At 42.9% G+C, this 21,649-nt stretch overlaps 1 protein-coding gene across 5 annotated transcripts in view; it reads right to left on the reverse strand.

Moving 5' to 3' along the window:
- The window catches only part of gria4a (glutamate receptor, ionotropic, AMPA 4a), an 83,518-nt gene that overhangs the window by 27,147 nt on the left and 34,722 nt on the right, over positions 1–21,649 (reverse strand). For 4 of the 5 annotated variants that reach the window (XM_064303495.1, XM_064303494.1, XM_064303497.1 and 1 more), the window contains exons 4-10: positions 14,705–14,889; positions 12,834–12,887; positions 11,989–12,147; positions 7,559–7,726; positions 7,050–7,154; positions 5,860–5,970; positions 307–513 (exon numbers count right to left, since the gene is read on the reverse strand). In XM_064303495.1, the coding sequence (XP_064159565.1) occupies positions 307–513; positions 5,860–5,970; positions 7,050–7,154; positions 7,559–7,726; positions 11,989–12,147; positions 12,834–12,887; positions 14,705–14,889 (989 nt within the window). Of the gene's footprint in view, positions 1–306; positions 514–1,725; positions 5,353–5,859; positions 5,971–7,049; positions 7,155–7,558; positions 7,727–11,988; positions 12,148–12,833; positions 12,888–14,704; positions 14,890–21,649 lie in introns of those variants that run through there. The other variant, XM_064303498.1, reaches the window with a different exon arrangement.

The raw sequence follows: 21,649 nt of genomic DNA on the forward strand, positions 1-21,649 counted from the left end.
GACTGAAATTGTTTTGTCTCACACAGGTGAATGAATATGTTTTGGTGTCAACTAGTTTTTAGGGATAATACAAAGGGATATATGCAATAAACAAATGGAAAATGGAAATTACCCTGTTCCTACGCTACGTAAAATCAAACCCCTTCATTCTATACACCAACCATAACCATCAACAGTGCTCTAGTCTTGGCATTTCCCTGACCACCACATATTCCATACAATACGTCTCTTGATCATATTATTTTAATGGTCACAGCTCCTTGACCACCCCACATGCTGTATGCCATCTAGACCACCAGCCCTTACCCCATACACCAGTTCTCCAACCATCCCATTCCAGATCTTGGTCTCCGGGTCCCTGGCTCCATACTTCCCATCAGGCACGATGGAAATCTTGTACTTGATGCCGATGTGCTTGGCGATCTCAGAAGCCAGGTCCACACAGTAGCCTTCATACTGGTCATTCCCCTCATACATCTCCCAGTTCTTCTTCAGCATCACATATGGCCCCTCCTGTAAGCAGCAGATGACAAGAGGAGATCAAACTGACCATTAAATCATCTCACCCTAAGTCAATGTCACAAAACTGACAAATAACACAAGTTACATATACAGATGTCACTTCATAGGAATTCTTTTCTAAAAGGTTACTAAATCAGAATGAATACAGAGCTATAGGATGTGTGTGCACAGAGTTCTTTCAGTAAGATCCAAATGTTTTTCTTTGAGCAAATCAGCATCTATCGCTCTTTATAGTCTAATCTCATGAAGCCATACAGATAAATCTCGGTGAGTTGAAACACAGCTGAACACACAGCTCGTGATTGACTGTTGCACATCTGAAGACCAACATTAATGTTTTATACACAGTCAGACCATCTAATTACACTTCAAGCACCACAGCAGGAGAGCAGAGAAAACACAGGCCAGGTTTTTTTTATCCCGGAATTGATTAAAACCGGCATCGGTTATGAACCGCATTAAAAATGACCGCGGAATTACAGTATAAAGCATGAATCACTTTTATTTTCCTCTGAGAGAGTGTTTATTTAATTCCATGTATTAAGCCCATAATATTACATTCTATTATTCTACAAGTGGAATCAGGCCACCTGGTGCCATGAAGATTTACATTTTAATAAAACTGTAAATATCTTAAGGTTTAGTGCAATTATTAATATTATTATTATTTTTTACATTTAGCCAATACAGTATGTTGCTACCATTCAAAGGTATACAGAGGAGTGATTTAAGGACAGAAATGTCATCCAAACATTCTTTCATAAGTTCTCCCCTGTCAATTACTGGGAAATGACCATGGTGAAGAACTGTTGCATAGTTACAGGGAGGTAAATTGTAAATGCATTTTCTCCCAGTGCTCATTTTCACAAATGTCTCTCTCAAACAAGCTTGCTTTGATGGAACTCATGTACTCAACACATTTTTCTGGAAAGTCAGACCATTCAGAAAAAACAAGAGGAGGCTAAAACAACATAAGCATTTCTGTATCTGCAGGTGACTGAAGGTCACTTGAACTTTAGACAATGAAATGAATAATTTCATAAATATAATATGCATAAAACCGAATAACTAATGCCTTAGAAGCAGTATTCAAAGACATTTAAAAACACTTCCTCAATTAGACAGTTCAATACTTAGTACTCTGCTTTAAAACATTGCACATTAATATGAAAAACATGACATAAAATAGGATATGTACCAATAATGACCTCTTTCACTTTTTTATTTTCTGCATTTATTGTAGCATGTACTGTATTCAAAAATAACAATGTATGGCATGCATAATAGACAATATGCATTACAATGGAACTAACCAATACATTTTATTATACAACACCTTAATTTCTCCCTATGACCTTTGTTATTGTCATCCTTTCTCACATAAAAAAACCCAAGGATAACCATAGCAAGTACACAGAATTGCATTGAGATGTGGCAAGACTTCAACCAGTTTGCTTTTATTCCTTCAGATATGTGCGTGTGTGTGTGTGTGTGTGTGTGTGTGTGTGTGTGCACGTGTGCAAGTGTGTGTCAAATGCATGATTGTATTTACCCTGCCATTCTCTAGTTAACCCTGAGCAAACAGATAATATTCAACTCAGGCCCTGACTTCCGTTCCAGAAATTTTTGCTGCAAACAGTTTTTGTGTGAATAACAAAAGAATTCTGCACAGTCTAGAATGGGCTGTCTATAAAGGCCCAAAATAACCAATAGCTGTTAAACCGCATTGGAACCACACACCTCCTAAAAGGAGTAACATCGAGCATTCTGCAGTTTACAAGAGCATAATAGGAAAAACAAAAAAAGAAGTCTTTGTTCAAATAAATAGCTGCCGTTGATTACACATAAAACAGGCAGTGAAAAAGCACTGATATAAGTGACACAATATATTGTTTCATGCAGAGGGTGCAGTCCACCAATGATTCACATTTTGTGTTCAAAACTCAGATACATTCAGCTGTCAAACATCACTGGATCCATAGATGTGCATTAAATAAATGGCAAAATGCATTCAGCATTAAGGCTCCAAAACAGAATCTGCCAGTGTGCCATAGCCAGATATGCAGAAGAGCATAATTTCTATATTTTTATATATTTATATAATTTATCATTTTAATAATTAAAAACGCATCAGAAAATGCGCAGTTAAACATGTGCAGTAAATATGTGTGACTGTGCAGGCAATCAAGGAGCAATTCTGATCAGTCCATGAGCAATGACAGAAGAGGGCAGCTTCCTTTTCCTCAATATAATTGAACAGCAGAAACTAAAAGCAAACTCCAGATTAAGCTGTTATGCCCACAGTAAGTTATTGTACCACTGGCAGTGATTAAACTTGCCTTTGCAAGCTTAACAGTTTAACGAGCTGTTTGGTTTTCCCAAACCACATTCCCAATGACACACTAATTCTCTTGAGCTGGAGTGGCCAAGGGGTGCAAAGGGGGTTTGGGATCATCTGGTAGCGAGGAAATGGCATTTTCCATGTAATATTCCATCATAAATATTCTATTGCACCTCCACACAGAATAAGAACACTCTTCCGGCTTTGCTTTAATGATTGTCATAAGGAGATCACACATTGCTTGTGGCAATTTTTCACACTAATTACACCAATTAAACAACAGATTTTAAATGTCCACACAACAAAACACTAACTGCTGCATCTGCATCTGAAATGCATTTAACCTCCAACCAAACGCACATACTGCACACGATCGACCGCAACATTAAAACCACCTGCCTAATATTGTGTAGATCCCCCTCAAGCTGTTTTCGCGGCACGAGGGGGACCTACACAATATTAGGTAGGTGGCTTTAATGTTGTGGCTGATCGGTGTACACGTGCCATCGCGCACCATATTAACCAGCGAGCACATGGAAGGTCATTCTCACCAAAAATAAAAATGTTTAATTAATTTTTAAATATCAATTGTGTTTTCATTTGAATTGTCAATGACTTGTTTTTCTTTTTTCTTTTGTTACCAGTCTATGGTGGAAGTAATGTTCAACATCTGGTATCAGGTATACCCACCCAATAACCTTACAGGCAGACACACAGATGAATAAGCTGACCTGGGATGCTGCAACAGGAACGGTCCCACCACTATTTTTCACAAAGGGCCTGGGGTGGATGCCTAATTAATCAGCACACCACAAACTCGTCAACTCCAGTCACAGAGATCTCAAAATCTTGCGTGTTCATGCAACACAGCCCATGGTGTGGCTTGGAGAGTTATGGAGTATAAACAACACACAACAAATCAATTTGAAATTAGCTGGTATCGACCAAAAAATATATAAAATATGTCTTTAATTTTCATTGTGTATTATCCTCAACAAACAAGTACTTTTGAACTTGCACTTGACCAAACTTTAATTTCCTGTCTGGTGCCGGCAAGTCATTTTTGCAATTACCATGCATAAGCATACTGCGTGCAAGCATTCACAGATGGAATAATGATGAATTTTGTCTGGTCGTGGGTGCGTGCGCCAGAACAGCAAGCCCCCATAGTTCCCATCTCATTCTACAGCCTTTACAGTGATACTTTGAGACAGGGAGGTGATTGGCTCCCACACACTCCACTAAGACTGACTGGAGCACAGCTGAACAGCACTCTGCATCTGTAGCAATTTCTCTATGTCCAGCTGAATCCATCACACCAGATCAGATTTAGAATGAACAAAGGAGAAAGCGGGTTTACAGGGCACAGAAAACAGGCTTTATTTTTTGACAGACTCAGTGACATCCTACCTTTTTTTAAGAGCATGAACGAAAAGCTATTTTGAATCCATCACCTCAGTACCCTTGATGAAATGTGTTTTGCCACATTTGGATGAAGCAGTATTTACTGACCCGACATTGGCGATACGATATCTGACGCACGCTTTTGAGTTTTACCTTCGCAAGCAAAAAGCAGAAAACAAAACACAACAGGAAGAGAGAACAGGAGTGCAGTCCTGCTCATATACTTTTGAAAAATGGCTTTCAAAATAGCAGCTTTCATACCTATTGAAGTGCAAATGAACACTTTAAAGACTGTCGCACCCATCTTTGGGTAGTGTTTTAAACAGCACCACAAAAAAAGCACAGAAATACACACAACAAAAACAAATACAGAATAATCTGCTAATTGGGAGGAGCCAATGTAAGTCTCCATTGGCTTATCTTATCATGTACTGCACAGGTTCATAATAATGCCACATTATTCAAGCCAATAGACAAAACAAATCAGCACATTTTTTTTGAAATCATAAACAAATTGCCTCCATATTGCAAGAGAATGGAACATTGCTGCAGATACACACCCATACAAATGGCATCCTAAATGGGATGAGCAGTTGCATTTAAGAATCTTGAAAAAACTCTACACAATAGCTGACTTTTGAAGGACATATCATTCAGAGAAGAGAAGGCCATTTTATGAATCACTGAGGCCATTGTGACATTTCCAGAACACTGACAGCCATGATGCACCTTTGAGTATTTCACACTCATTCTGTCAATGGAGGCATTTTGAAAGATAAGAAAACATGAACTTGGTGGGAACAAATAAAACATACAAAAACAAAGGATTCTGGGATTTATTTCTGTGCAACAAATTGTCCAAAGGGTTGTGGCTGTAAGAGTGATGACATCACCGCACACATGCAGAGCAGTTTGGCCGCGTTCCTTTGTCTGCCCGAAGACGCACAGTCCAGTACAGTCCGGTACAGTGTGGACTGGTGCCAGTCCCCATAAAACCTGGTGTGTAAGAAGGTTTACAGCCTTCGGGCATGGCTGCAAATCTGTCCTCCTGTTCAATGTCTTAATAAGGGGTTCTTCATGAGAGGCTGAAAAGAGGAGGATGCTGCTGAGGTATAATTCTCCATGGCCTTTTATGTCAGTTAAAGAAAAGGGAAACGGGGATACTTTGAATTCCATGCAATGCACATAGAGCCTTCGTCACAATGCATTTCACAGCAAACATCAGAGAAAGTGCAGGCTAGCCATTCACTGAACCTCCCTTTGCTCTTCCATTATGGCTGCCAGATTAATGCACACAGCTGTCTCACAGTGAGATCTGAACAATTTGAATGCTTCATACAAAAATATGTGGCCCCATATAAATGTGTTTTGGGATTTCCTCTCCATGCCACGCTATCCTTTTAAAAAAACAAAAAAACAAAAAAACAACTGTACTCCTAACTGTGCCTTCGCAGTGCCTGCACTGCTTCTCTTCACAAAGCACATCACTTTAGAATCCAGGGAAAGTGAATGAATTCAAGGTACATTGTTAATACAGATGGAGCTGGCCTTCAATGTTACACTAAAAAATGGAGAGCTTGTACGTATCTTACCATTATCGTTGTCACGACGACTGTTCGATTCTCCAAGGCCGAAGTCTCATTGGGAAGCAGTATTTCGTTTTGGACCAGAACCAGCTTGTCAATATCATTCCAGTAACCAATCTGGAGATAAGAAAAAAGGAAATTAACAAGCTGACGAGATTTTAAAAAAAGCTAAAAATAAGTAGGTGTGTTGGTGTGTGTATGTATTTGTGTGTGTTTACGTGTATGTGGATGCTTATGAGCATGTGTGCATGCGTGCCTCTTTATAGGGCATGTAAAGTATGTATATGTGGTGAGTGTGTATTATACTGAAGTGGCAGTCTATCTCTTCCAGTATCTCATGGTATTTCTCTTGCAGGTTTGGGAAATTTTATTCCATCGGGGGATGATATCAAGTAACCATAATTGCATTGCATTTTTTTTCCGCAACTTTTTTCTGTCATACATCGTGACAATATTATGGTGAATGGCCCTTGACTGAATCAGAACCCGAGCGAGTGATTGATGGGACTTGTGTGAGCGGCTAAGCACTGCGCGGAAGGGGACGGCTGCCGGGAAGCAGAGATGAAGGTGTGTGTATTCAGCGTGGCATGGAGAGCTGTGAATTATTGACAGGTGGTGGGAGTGCGGGATGGCTCTCTTTGTGACAGGACCCTGTGGAGACCACTCAGTGCAGCAGGGAAAACATAATCATTCTCTTGACTCACTGATGGCAATCTCTCTCTCTCTCTATCCGTCTCTCTTTCTCTGTCTCTCTATCTGCGTCTCTACCTCTTGTTTCTCTCTGTCTTAGTCACTCACTTTTACTCTCCGTCTCTCTCTCTCTCTATCTTACTGTCTCTGTCTCTCTCTCAACTACTTGTACACCATATTGGAATATACAAATACAAATGTTAACAGTATGTTTAGATTGTAGTAAATATAAGCAAAATTATTCACACAACAGCATGTCAAAAATATAGTCAATGTCCATCTAAAAACAGAGCAAACAAAATTTAACAGGAATAAACACAGTACATTAAATAAGCTATTCATGTCTATGATATTAAGAGAGGTGAAGATCACACAGGAGATCAGGATATCAGGAAAGTAATAAGAGGCAGCTGAACGTTCTGTCCGAACAGGCAGACAGCATGTTTAATATGCTCATCCATAACGTACTACATTTGTACTTTAGAAGCTGTGTATAACAGGCGTACCTTCCGCGGTCCGTTGCTTTTTAGCTCAAACACGTCCATGGTGTAATTCACTCTGCGCCCGTAATGGTCAAATTGGACATTTCCTGTTAGGCCTTGGATTCGCACCTTCACAACGTACAGAAAGAAGAAGGGTGAGACACAGTGACCTGTTGTTTTAAGTCACTTTCTGACATTATTACCAACGAATTGGCATCTCATAGGATTATAGGAAAATAATGATTACTTTGTTTTCTGGGAAGAATTTCTGTTTAGGATTTAAGGTACACACACACTAGCTAGGCTCCCCTTCTTTGAACGGTTGACACATGCCCCCTTGCTCTCTTCTCATCTGGGTATATTTGCCCCTCCCTTTTCCCCTCTTTGTGACCATTGCCACAATCCCACCCCTCCCCTCCACCTTGATTGGATGCTGTCTGCCTCGTCGCCTTCCTGTATGGACAATTAGACTGGAGGACCTCTGTCTCTCCCGACACCCCTGACTCGGTGGCCCGTGTGCCCTCACCGCCTACCTGCTTAAGGGTACGCTCCATGTCAATCCCCTGGTTCCAGGGAGCGGCCGGATTGGCCAGGCAGTCCCCTGCATTCCCCCTGCGAGAAATGTCAATCTTCTGCCTCCGAAGGTTCCGGAAGGCCTCTGCCATCACCAGCACTCCATCGTATGTCAGTGCGGACGTGTACTGCGGAAGAGGAATATTGGACTCGTTCAAACTGTGTTCCAAAAAATGTGAGGGGTCTGTAGTTTCATATCTTTCATGTCACTGTTGTTAACACCACACATTACTGATCCCCAAACATGGCATCTATCTGTGTGCTGTTCTCTACAATTACCAAAACATATCTTCTAAGCCATTACCAAAATAAGTATTCCACACAACAAGACAATTTAAAGTATCAAAACAATCAAACATTTTCAGGGATGTTGTACTTCAGAAGTTCTTTGTTCTGTGTTCCTTTTGTTAATGAAAAGGTTTTTTTTTACACTGCAATTAGCTGCTCTGCTCTAGGTGACCCAACTGAACCTTAATGGGGCTTTGCTAATCTGTGAATTGCTGGGCTATCAAATGTCACTTAATTAGAATGCATCAATTCAAAATGAGAGCAATGGCACCCAATCAACAGCTATCAAGACCTGTAAAATGAAGCCATTATCCAATCAATTTTCTGCTAAGTGTTCATGTAGATGAGTACATGCTCCACACTGCTCATTTACTGCAGCTTGCAACCTTAACCTAAGATAATAAATATATTAACACAGGGGTGGCTGTATTTACAGTGGATATATACACAGCACAACAGAGGCTGACTGCAGATCAATAAAAATTGTTAAAGACCTCAGTGTTATTGATGCAGTCGAGACTGAGAGGGAGAGAGACTCTAAGCAGCTGTGTCATTAAAATTATTATTCAGCGGGTGAAGACAGATCTGCGGCTCAGACAAGAGCAAATGAGGAGAGAAAGGAGGAAAAATCAAGGGTGGGAGAAAGAGAAAAGAGGAGGTAAATGGGAGTGAAAATGAGGAAGAAAAAAGGGGAAACGAACAGTTTACCACAGAGAGAGGATGAGCGAACGAGCAAGAGAGAAAGAGAAAGAGAAAGAGTGAGCCAGCCAGCGAGAGACTGAGAGAACGAGCCAGCCAGCCAGCGAGAGAGAGTGAGAGAACAAGAGAGAGAAAGAGAGAGGCAATGGGGGGCGGGCATGCAGTAATACGGCACAGAACTGCAATCCGATCCTGAGATCACCAGTGACCACAGGCGTTAATTCTGCCCCCGGGAACTCTGCAGGGGGCAAGAAGGCGCCTCCAGTGCTGAATGCACTGCAGAGCGGCTGCATCTCCTATTCTACGTGGTGATAAAAGCAGATGCCCAATCACAGAATAGGGAAAGGAAGAATAGGCTGATTCCACATGCACCGCTGCACAGAATACATTGACCAAATGAGATGCGACACTCAAAAGTGTGTTGTGCTAAACCAGGGCAAATGCCATTAAAGCCTGCGCGAGTTTTGCGTTAAGGGGGAACTCAAAGCCAGACAAGCATCATGAGCTTCACACCGAATCCACCCCTCCCTCTTAACACGGCAACTCATCCCGTCTCCACTCTAAGGACCAAAGGACCAGACTGCTCACACTCCCACTCTCACGCTCTCCCACTCTCTATCTCTGCCACTCTGTTTGACAACCCATCCTCCCAGATTAAGTCATACACACAATCTATGACTGGCACATAGCTGGGGCCCGTATTCATTTCTATCTTTAACTCATTTACCGCTGCCCCAGGTCTCCATTGTTGTGCGATTTAAAATGCTGTCATGAGGGCAGATTTTGAGCTGTATAGGGTAACCCATGCCCTGCTCCAAAAAAAGAGGGGGGGAGGGGGTGTAAGGTTGAAAGGGCAGTGAGGCAGTGGGATGACATTAAACGAGGGGACGACATACTCTCTCTCTCTGTCATGACTCACTGTGGCCTACTGCACACAGATACACTACTTAAATACAAACCAGACATACAGAACAAAAATGTATGCATTATATTAACAAAATAAAGATCAATATGTGCTCAGAATGGACCACGGCAATCCCCACTTACAACTCAGTCCATGTCTGCACAGTAACATGTCCAGTGTTAATAAAACTTTAACAGTGTTAATGCAGCTTTGAACAGGACCAACATCTGTTAAGAGGCAAATTAACACTGTCAGAGTGGAATTAACAATAGACATTTTACTGTGCCTCACCACCTGTGCCTCAGGCTTCAACTGCCTAAAAGGCAACTTATCATGTGGGCTTGTCAGTGGAAGTGAAATTGGCAGAAGGTAGGGTTCCTTGCGCTCGAAGCCAGGCTGGTTACAGCGGCTCGCTTGTTCAGCGATGGTTCCTGCACCCTGCACACCTGTTGAGGGCGACTGCCTCGTTAACACTAATGAGGCCCATCCGTTTCTTGTTTGCCTCCGCCTCCTGTAGCCTGTTTATAGCGTTTCACCTTGGCTCAACCTTCATCCCGCCTGCTTTACATCCAGACAGTCCGTGCCTCATCTGTCTGCAGCTGTCTGAGCACGCGGTGTCTCATAACGCCTCACCTCCGCTCCCCTCCGCTCCCCCCCCCCCCGCGCCCTGACGCGCCCGACTGCAGTGGAGCTCCGCTGTCCGCAGCACGGCTACTGCCATTCGCCATCCGGAGAGATCAGTTAACCAATGACCATTGCATTGTACCTGAGAGGCAGCCTGCGACAGAACACACTCAGAGAAACCAACAGCGTAACCCGTGTAACACTAAAATGATCAGAACGGTTCCCCCATACAATTATGCCCTGTTACTGCACACACACACCGACACACACAGACACACACACACAGACACACATACACACGTACACCAATGTGCAAACACACTGCAGTCCCTCCATCCCAAGCACAAATAAATACAAATTTAGCAAACAGATTAATATCACCCAAACATAAAACACACACACATTACTAGACACACTCAGACATAGGCTGGTCCACACTCACAGGGAAACACGCCGTAGGCACAAAAATACACACAGGTGTGTACACACACACACACACACACACACACAGATACGAAAGCACTGCAGACACGCTGCAAACACAAGAACACACACAGAACTGTCAAAAGCACAGTCATCTTCACACCCATACAGTACCCTAGCCTGTTTAGCACATTTATATTTCTGCTTTACCATTTCCAGTCAATGGCAGGAAAATTGGCCAATGATTGGGAAGACAGAGTGGATGGTCAATATGGCCACGCCCACAACATATCAGGCAACCCATGATCCTCAACACACACACACAACCTTGCCAGCAGAACTGAACTCAGAGCGGAGAGCCCTGAAAACGAACAGTCTAACTCATAATGCACTCTGCATTATGTTGTGAAGTTTTCACCCCTCTGACCTGCCAGGGTCCACGGGGTCACTGCTGTGATGAACCAATCACAGAGTGCTCATAAGGGAGCACTCAAAACTGCAACACTGCCACTAGCTTGAACTCAAATCAATAGCAGCAGCACCCAGAGGATTGAGAGGGGGAAAGTCATCATAAATACTACACACGAGCCTCCGTAGAGTTGGGCTGAGCCAAGCTGATGACTTCAGGCTTGACGGACTGCCTGTTCCCTGGGACAGATTATCACTATCATTGCATTATATCTACCAGCACAGTCCCAATGGGTCACCTCACAGAGTCCATGTCAAAACAACACAATAAACAGACCAATTGATTTCCGAAATTAGTTCAAATATTAACCTTTCAAACCATTCAATGGTGGATAAGACAACTAATTACCTCTGTTTATCTCAAACCAAGCAGTGGACAGTACTACTCTGTTCAAACAGCTTTTATTCTGCATTAGGGTGTATCAGTTGGTTTAATTCACTTGAGTCCAGCTCCTTTTCCTGCACATCCAGAAAAATATATATTTTTTTACAAAACCAATTAATGACTTATTTTCACAAATTCAACACAAGTTCTTCTGTTTCTATACATTACATTCACTCACCACAGCAGAGGTTGCTTTGCTGTCTTCCACCTACAATACTGTATATTCTGTACATCTTTGGCATCTCATGCGCATTTCAAAGCTCTGATTGACCCTTGCTGTTTACAAATTGCAAATACAATTTGTGTATATTTATTTTAAAAAAGCCTTGTCAGTCTTCAGGACTGAATCTTGGCAGTCTTTTGTAATGTCCCATTTGCTTCCAGCTACCCTGTTAGGTAAAATTAGATACAGATATCACCTTTGTGTTAAGGAGATCTACCACACAGGCATCCATCATAACAGTTATGTTGTTTCCTGTTTGAACAGCACCCTAACCTGGAATAGGATTGTAGAATCAGAATGTTTCTAGTTTCTAGCCCTCAATGGTTGATAAAGGCGGAGTGGGGAAGGAACCAGGGGGAGGGGCAGAGCAGCTCACCTTGGGCGGGCTCTCAGAACCCGGGTACTCCCTCTGGTCCAGCTTGTTCCAGCGCTGCATGAGCTTGATGACCATCGGCGTGCCGAAGTCCACCAGCTGGAAACCCGTCACGTTGGCCCCGCCGTGCATAAACCGCTCGAGGGAGATGTCCTTAAACCCCTGCGGGCGGAGAGAGGAGGGGCCATCAGGAACCAGACAGGCTCACCATGACTATTTTTCTGAACACATTGTGAACAACAGGCTTTCAAAAGAGAGCCCACAATGAATCTCTCCTCTTGGTCATAGTACCACTTACATTACACCACATCCCCCTCCCTTAAAATACCCAGAGCTCTCCTTGAATGCCATCATTAATTCCTAACATCCCAATTCCTATCCTAACTTTGAAAAAAAAACAAAAAAACATTCTAGAATCTTCCACCTATGTCTGGCCCGTCAATTAAATTAACAAATGGTGCTGACCGGATAATTTGGTTTCAGGAGCCCATGCAGTCACCCTTTCAGAGTTTATTAACAGTTGTAGTCCCACAGAGGCAGACATTTACCTGCTGTAGCCACTCTGTGGAAACATCTGTGGGCTAAAATCAGCCGCGATTCTTCTCGCCGTCTGTTTGCTGCCAGCCTGAAGCGAATCGACTAAACACCGGGAGTGCTCCCTGACCAGACCCGACAGGACGCGTTCTCCTCACTGTCCCGTATGAGTGACTGCTTCCCCCGAGCTCACGCGCTATCCTGCTCCTACAAATCTTTATTTGACGGCGCTGGAGCCGACCCAAATCCACCGCAGTCTGAAAATCTAAGTCTAAGGGAAGGGAACACGTCATAACAATACGAATGCCGCTTACCAAGTTTGCCATGATGTAGTGGTATCCTTTGACATGTTTCCCAACACTGACAATCTGTGAAAGAAAAGGAGGGAGGTATTTGGATCAGCATAGCTTTTCCAAAAAAAAATGACAGAAGTGTTTTGCATGTGAAAGGAATGACATCTTTAATTGCAATTAATTTAGCAGCAGCACCCCACAATAAATGCAATCAGTGGTAATTATGGACACGTAATCCCCCTGGAGGTGGGGGCATAAGTAGGTTTGGATGTGGGAGTTGGGTAGAAATGAAGACTGGCACACAACAGTGGATCCAAATCAGTTTATTATCAGGGTTTTGCCACCAAATTAAGTATCATTCATCTGATTAATGGCCACGGGCATTATAAGTGCATCAAAGTAGCCGTGCTGAGCATCGACTCTCAGCCAGTCTGTCACCTGTCTTCCTCAGGTGGCAGCATCTCAGCTGACGACGTTCTGGCGTGATGCCAGTTTTTTTTTTTTTTTTTTTGAAGACAGCAAAGATGTCTCTTTTATTCCACCAGCCCGCTGTGCACTGTTGTTTGCTCATTTAGCCACATTTGTCAAAAACGTCAGGAAGTACCAGACTGGAAGTGATCGGGGCGGATGATTATTGCTGGCTGGGGGTTGATGTACTTATCAGGGTTTTTCAGGTCAAGCTGAGGCTGAGGTAAGGAGTGGAGTGATGGGTGTATGGGTTGGGAGGGGTTTGACAGAGAACATAGTAAGTTGTGAGAAAGTCATGCTGCTGACAAGCACTGGGATTCCATCATTGCCAGGCAGCGTCTGCGTGTGATGCCCGCGCCTGGCAGACCGTGCTGCCCGACCTGTGCCCGGCTGTGGTTCAGCGAGGAGGTGAGTGTTGTCTGAGACAAGTGCACTTTCATACAACTGGCGCAACTTCGCACAGTGTTCAGATGAAGAGCTTATCTAGGTGTCTGCCGATTTGACATGAAAGACCACAAGGGAATACAAACAGAACCTTGGGTTTGAGAAGTTGTAAGCTATTCGCTGTATAGTTGATGGTCAATAGGAATCAGGAGATAAAAGATATGGATGAAGAGGGACAGAGGAGAAAGGCAGAAAGACACAATAAAGCATTGTAATTTGAGATACAGTATATATATATATATATATATATATATATATGTGTGGCTACTAAACAATTTCACTGGTGAAAGACAAGTCTCAAAGGCCATAGCCAGGTTTTTTGCATGGTCTGGGAATCTATTCTGATGTTCAGAAAAAGAGAAGAGATAACAGGAAACAGAGAGAGAGGCTCCTCTTCTGGCACATGTATTCAAGCTTACAATCCTATGCTGATTGGTTCATCTTAAACATAAATTCTACCCAATTTTCAAGTATTCATGTATTTGTCAGTTGTCCCATAATGCATTTTTCCTGAGATAAGTTTGGTCCAGTATATATATGGGGAATGATATCCGAGAGAGCAGAGGGCATGGACAGAGATTCCTTTTAAACTGACTTAATCCGCAGTCATCTTCCGCAAGGATGACACCCCCGTCTCCCTGAACCCAATAAACCCAGATTACAGCTCCCTCTACTCCCACCATCTCATTTGCAGGTTATTTGCTGAGCTGTTTCGGACTGCGGGCGAGAAATCACAACACGGTCCCATGCGCGCCTTGCGAGCTCGGCGAAATTATTCAAGCTGGCAAAGGGATTGCTGGGCGGAGCGTCAGGACAGCACACGCTCTCTGCATTTCACTCACAGTCTGTGAAATGGTGGAGTGGCAGCAAGAACATCGATGAAAAGCGTGCGATGGCGTGAATGCTAACGAGGAAAGCAGCTTCCAGGCAGTCTGTGGAGAAGCACAGATCTGCGCTGAAACACTCTCCCAGTGACTCACCTGTTCCAGAATGTTCTGAAGCCTCTCGGGCTCCAGGTCGATGACAAACTTCTTCTCCTGACGCCGGTCGAGGTCCTCCAGGAGGCGCCGGTAGCTGGCATCGTTGAAGTTCTCCACACATATGGCACTGACCTGCCAGCCATTCTGCCCCGCCCGCTCCATGATGGCCTGGAGAATAGCATATCCTGACCAACACACAAAAAACAAACCGCAAATTGCAAGTAGTTCACAAAAAAACCATTATATTTATGTCAGAACACACAAAAACAACAAATGTCAAAAGGTATTTTACAGAGATCAAAATGAGAATTAAACCAGCCATTTGTAATAAATATATAATATTGGTGTACGTACACCGTACACAGATGTATCCAAAGGTTAATGTGGTTCAGCCAGTAGTAATAATAATAAAATAACAAAAAGATTTTTATTGTAGAATGGTATTTAGTGCTTTCAAGGAAAATAATAAAAGTAATAGAAGGACACACACACACACATACACACACACACGCACAGTATGGAGTATAACACTAGCAGTGTTATTGCAAAATCATTTTCATAATTCTTTCAGAGTGCATTACCAAGCAATTACTTCAGTAATTACTCATCAGTCGAAAAAAAGAGTTGATTAAGGGTACTGACATCATCAGTTTGAACAGCAGTTTTCAACCAGCAACAGTAGCCATGCACATATCTTCCATGACTGATGTTTGAAATTATACACAATACCACTGCTGTCACAGACTAGAAAAATAGTGCAAAGAAAATTTAATTTTCAGGTCAAAGTTACAAATAAATTAATGTTTAACTGATCAATCAGTGACTTAAACATATATAAACGTAAACAGTGTACAACACACGTGCACATGCTCCCCCACAACTACTTTTAAATACCTGAAATGTTGTGCTGCTTGGTGTGGCAGCACACCATCATAATCAGTGGACCAAGTTCATTGTTGAATGCTTGACAATACATTCTTTGGCTGTTTCATTTCTTTTATGATTTGAAGTGGCATTGCCAGTATACCCAAAGGAGGAGGGGATGATTAACAGTAGGACCCAGGACTTAGGGGAGAACACAGTGGGGCAGGAACAGAAGAATGGGTCCACATTTGTTCCCTGTAATGACAGGTGGAGAGCTCAGGGGGCACTGATAATCACTGTCCTCTGGCTTCACACCGCTCTTTTCTTTCTTCCGTTTTTCACTCTTCTCAAACCCCATTTTGGTATGAACACCCTTCTCAGGGAAATTCTGCCAGCGAGCCTCTTGCTTCTCTAACCCTCGTTAGTGCTCATTGATGGCGTCCCCGCCTTCTCTGTCCCCGTTTGTTCTTTCGACCCACGACCGTCATCGGGGGTGCTGATCCGCCCAAGACCGCAGCCAAGTTGAACAGATGTCCCCCCTAAACCGCCCTTCACGCCACCCATTAGAACCTGGCAACTTCCTGCCTCTATTTGCGCCATTTCCTGCACCGAGGGCCGTGATCCGCGGACGGACGTAATTAGGGAGTCGGATGATGGCAGAAGGCCTCTTGGGATGTGGCAAGCCCTGAGAATCGCAGTTGACGGACAGGCACCTCTCCAAGGACGGCTACATACAATTAACTGAGTTAGCGAAGCACGCTGTAGCACTTCCTTCTCCCTGGGTGATGCATTGTGGGCCTCTGTGGAGTCCAGCTTTCTGACAGCCCCCTTCAAAAAAAGTCTAGCAAGGCAGAGCGTTGTCATGTTCATCGGAACTATGCTCTACTGCATTAAGCTTGGCAGGGGGTCAGCAGTGACTCCATTTTATATACTGTACGTATCACACAAGTGTGGGTCCTTATAGAGGTGCATCTAAAACCACAACAATGAACAGGCATACTTTTAAATATTATTATCTACTAGACCTAAAAATGCATTTTTGACCCAATCAGTATTTGGGGTGGACACCACTTGCAGCTTAGTCAAAACAAGGCCATTTGAAAAGTGGTTCACAGCGGATCTGTACATGCATCCTTACACTTGTGCCACACTGCTTGGTAGTGCTTATAATCAAATTGCTTACGATCATTCTGTGTACCATGTACAATTGGGTGTCCTTTACTCTGTGTGTCTGAGAGCGACACTGATGAAATCAAGAAAGAGAGCTAGCATCCACTCTCATGGCCCTTTCCGGATGCTTCCTGCTCCAGTGAGAGACCGGGAGGTGACAGCGAACCGGCGATGATGATCTCATCAGGGATTATCATCATTTCTCAGTCTGAGCGATGGGGACACTGATGAAAGGGCTACAGAAAATCTATCTCTATGAAGAAACATTGTGAGAAAACAGAAATCTGTTTATGCTTTCACATACACCCCACAGATGACTGAACTAATACAGACATCCTCTGAGATATTCTAAAGCTTACACACTGTATTCCTGGGAGAAGCATTAATACAGTGCTGTGTTTCACGATGGCTCACGAGAAAAATCACGTAGAGCCGTAACATCCAGCTTTGCTCTCTTTATGGATAGTCATGTAATCTCCCAAATGTGTATCTGCTTTAATGTTGCTGGCTTCTAACACATCTCTACCGTGAAGTAAAAAGTGAGAAGCAAGCGAACATCAGCAAACGGAGAAAAGATACTGTTCTGTACACCAACACTGCCGGCACCCCTCCCCCCATATCCTGCTGAGAATCGCACATTTTACACAGGAACAGCCAATAGGTGGCAGTAGTGACCTGCCAGGAGCGTCTGCAGTGAGCAGTGAATTCCGTGTGGGGGGAAGGAATGGTTCGGGAGCACCACAATGTCAAAATTCCCAATCCAGAGAACATCTAACTGCTTAAACAGGGATATTCATCATCCGCGGCTCCAGCGTGACATCAGCACCCTTTCCCTTCAGCTCTCCTTACGCTCCAGAGCACGTGAACCACTCCACGCAACACTGACCCCTGTATATTACTGCCGGGGATGGGGGAAATAGATTACTCAAGTACGCGCCCCCATTACAACGCAAGCGTCAGTGGCATGAACACCCGTACGTGTGAGCGCAAACAAATATGCAACAGCATCCGTCATCTACCAGGCAGGACCCTCATTTCTGCAGTAAAGTCCGCGCTGCGGGGGAAAACATCACTAGCACATTTAAGACTCAAACCCACAAACCCAGTGTCCACAGTTCTGCACCAGAAGCACTACTCTGCACTGTTCACATCATTCCATTAAGAGCATCCAACTGGCTGTCTATTGCTCCTTTCACCTATTCATTAATTACATGTCCTTAAATGGAAACTGCAGGTCAGTGACTGAGCCCCACTTCAGAGGCTCTATTCGCTACAGAAGAAAGAGTATTTGTGAGACACACTGCTGTGTGGAACAATGTGGAATCAGGACTCACAGCTAGAGGGCTGTGGGTTTGAATGCTGCTGCGGCTGTAAGCAAATGCATATTACTTCTTCAGCTAAGCCAAAGCCATAGACTGCTCTTCAATTGGCATAAAACAATAAAAAGCATTGTCTGCTGGACAAATAAAATGATAATATATTACAATACATTACATTAACATTACATTACATTTATTTGGCAGACGCTTTTATCCAAAGCGACATACAAAAGTGCATTTCATGGTCATAGACAACTGCTAAACACAGGTTCAGTAAGGTACAATACTTATTTTGTACAGCTATTTCTAGCCAAGAACACAGTTTAGTTCACACAGTGAACACTATACTTGGTGCAAAATGCTAATGTTTTCCCCCCGTGTGCACACCAGAGGGCCCCACATGGGGGTGGTGGGGGGGCTCTATGGGTATGTTCTGTTCTAGGTACCTGATTAAAGACACAGGAGGGAAAATGAACACTGGACACAAAGATCCCAAGGCTGTTCTGAGCTCCACACCAGCAGTGTGATGGTGCTGAGAGTGAAAGTACAGGTGGTCATTAAGAGAAAGGATGCATTCCATAAAAGCAGCAAGTGTTTCCACTTGTCCCACATTACCCAAACCATGACCACGCTATAACAGGTATACCAGCACAGTGCATGACCATGCTCTAACAGGTATACCAGCACAGGTACATGCCCATGCTGTAACAGGTATACCAGCACAGGTAAATGACAGTGCTCTAACAGGTATACCAGCACAGGTACATGCCCATGCTGTAACAGGTATAGCAGCACAGGTAAATGACCGTGCTGTACAGATATACCAGCCAGTAATGACAGTGCTGTACGGTATACCAGCACAGGAAGTCCATTCTATAACAGGTATACCAGCACAGGTAAATGACCATGCTGTAACAGATATACCAGCACAGGTAAACGACCAAACCATAACAGGTATACCAGCACAGGTAAATGACAGTGCTCTAACAGGTATACCAGCACAGGTACATGCCCATGCTGTAACAGGTATACCAGCACAGGTAAATGACAGTGCTCTAACAGGTATACCAGCACAGGTACATGCCCATGCTGTAACAGGTATAGCAGCACAGGTAAATGACAGTGCTGTAACAGATATACCAGCACAGGTAAATGACCGTGCTATAACAGATATACCAGCACAGGTAAATGACAGTGCTGTAACAGGTATACCAGCACAGGTACATGCCCATGCTGTAACAGGTATAGCAGCACAGGTAAATGACCATGCTGTAACAGGTATACCAGCACAGGTAAATGTCCATTCTATAACAGGTATACCAGCACAGGTAAATGACCATGCTGTAACAGATATACCAGCACAGGTAAACGACCAAACCATAACAGGTATACCAGCACAGGTAAATGACTGTGCTATAACATATATACCAGCAAAGGTAAATGACTGTGCTATAACATGTAGACCAGCACAGGTAAATGACTGTGCTATAACAGGTATACCAGGACAGGCAGTCCTCAACTTTCCTTCTGCGTTGAATTGTTGGGCTTAGATTAGTATAAATTAGGCTGCATAGCACATTATTTATAGGACACGGTCCCTGCATAGATAGGTTTTGTAGCCTGCAATTCAGTTGACAATGTCTAAGCATCAGTTTTGCCACTCTGATTGAATACACACCAAGATAATTATATAGCTGTCATAAAGTAATTAGATAAAGACACCAATAATAATGATTTTGGTGAATCCAACAAATTGCTGATGGAGGAGTCTATTTTGCCTTGACTTACGTGCGTAAAACTCCATCCCCCCGCCCCATGCACACACACATTTCTCTGGGTGCATCTATTCTGGCCTGATGTGCTGAAGATGTCACTTCACTTCAATCAACTGCAAGTGGGATGTCTTTAATGAAAAATGGATACTTTTACTTTCCAGTATTTTATGCATTGTGTGTGCATGAACAAATGCCCAAATGTATTATAATTAGTATTTTCATTTGTACAGCCACTGAAAAGCACTGTTTAGTTTTTATTATTTATATCTGGCCAACTAATTTATAATGAAACACAGCACTGTTTAATGGAACATAATAACAGGCATTACAACAGAAACATAAAATGGAAAGGGAAGAAATGAACATTTTTCTGTCTGTGGATATTTGTTAGGATGATTGCATAATAGTCAGTGGAATATCTCTGATGTGCATATGTCCAGAAAAAGAATGCTCACTGTATGGATTAGACTGAAGAATTCTGACTATGGAAGCAGAAATGGCAACTTAGAGACTTTAGTCAAACTAATACAACAATATTCACCATGCATTGTACACAGACGGGTAAAAATCATGGTAATAAATGCACCAGCCTATCAATGCATTTACTGATATTTTTTACTAGCAGCAACTGCTCACAGATTTTTTTTACATTTCAAGCACTTGTTACCGTTGCTACAGTTTTGTATGGCATTTCAATCATTTGTCACTACTGCGCATGAGAACTATTGGTTAATTTAATTAATGAAAATATGTTTTAAACATTCCATGATTTTTAATAACTTTGCAGTATCTGCTATGTGATTTTAGCTAACACTGTATTTTCCTTGACAAACACCCGGTCTTAATTATTGCTTGACTGCTTAATCAGTACCGTTTGTTTTCTTGCTTGGAGAGTTTAAATAGTGCGATTCTTGTTGCAAAGATTCTCTCTTTGTCTTTGAGGCCTACACCTGTGTCACAGTCTTGCTTGCATCTTTATTTATCTGCTCTTTACCTGAGAAATGTCATGCAAAAATTGACCCTGATTAATTGCATGAACTTTAGTAAATTCAGCGGAATACCAGTCACACTTATAACATCTCGGCCTGGTATTTGCACGATCCTCCCTTAAATGTATAGGCGAAAAGCGCACCTTGCGATGACTCACGTAGATGACACACAAGCTGTGCTGCCAGCCCAGTGTGCGTGTTTGACACATAACAGGCATGTTACTGGGGCAGAACGCATCATATCTGCATCTGAAACTAGTCGCAAAAAGCTTAGTACATCTGGCCCCGAGACTCATGTTGAAGACTGAGTTGTGGTAGGGCGAACTCCTGCGAAAGAGACCTACTGGATTACCCTACATCCTCATTTACGTGTTAAAGTCAATTCCAAACCAAGATTGAGAGCCAACATTTACATGAGTGCAGTATATTAACAGTACATCCATACTCGAGCTCGTGGTGCGAGCTAGTTCTACTGGACCTCCCACGCAATATGATTGATTTTTACATACTGTCAAACAAGGATTAATGATTTTTTCTAATTCCAGAATCCTGACGTGACCGATTCCTGAACAGAGCACTAATTCACCCCATACAGGCTACCATAATGACATGGTGACAGCCTACAATATGTTGGCTATTCATTGTGTTTCACGTAGGTTAATTCAGAACAAGTGTTAAACGAATTTGTCAGTTTTTTTTCCATTGATTTATGGTTGTCCAGGGTTCATGATATAGCAGTTTTTCACAATGAGAAATTATATTTCATACTACTACCAGTGAAATCAAGTATTTGGTCATAAATAAGCCTTTTCAAAATGGTTTGTTGAA

Source organism: Anguilla rostrata, chromosome 12 (assembly GCF_018555375.3).
Source record: "Anguilla rostrata isolate EN2019 chromosome 12, ASM1855537v3, whole genome shotgun sequence".
Lineage (NCBI taxonomy): Eukaryota > Metazoa > Chordata > Actinopteri > Anguilliformes > Anguillidae > Anguilla > Anguilla rostrata.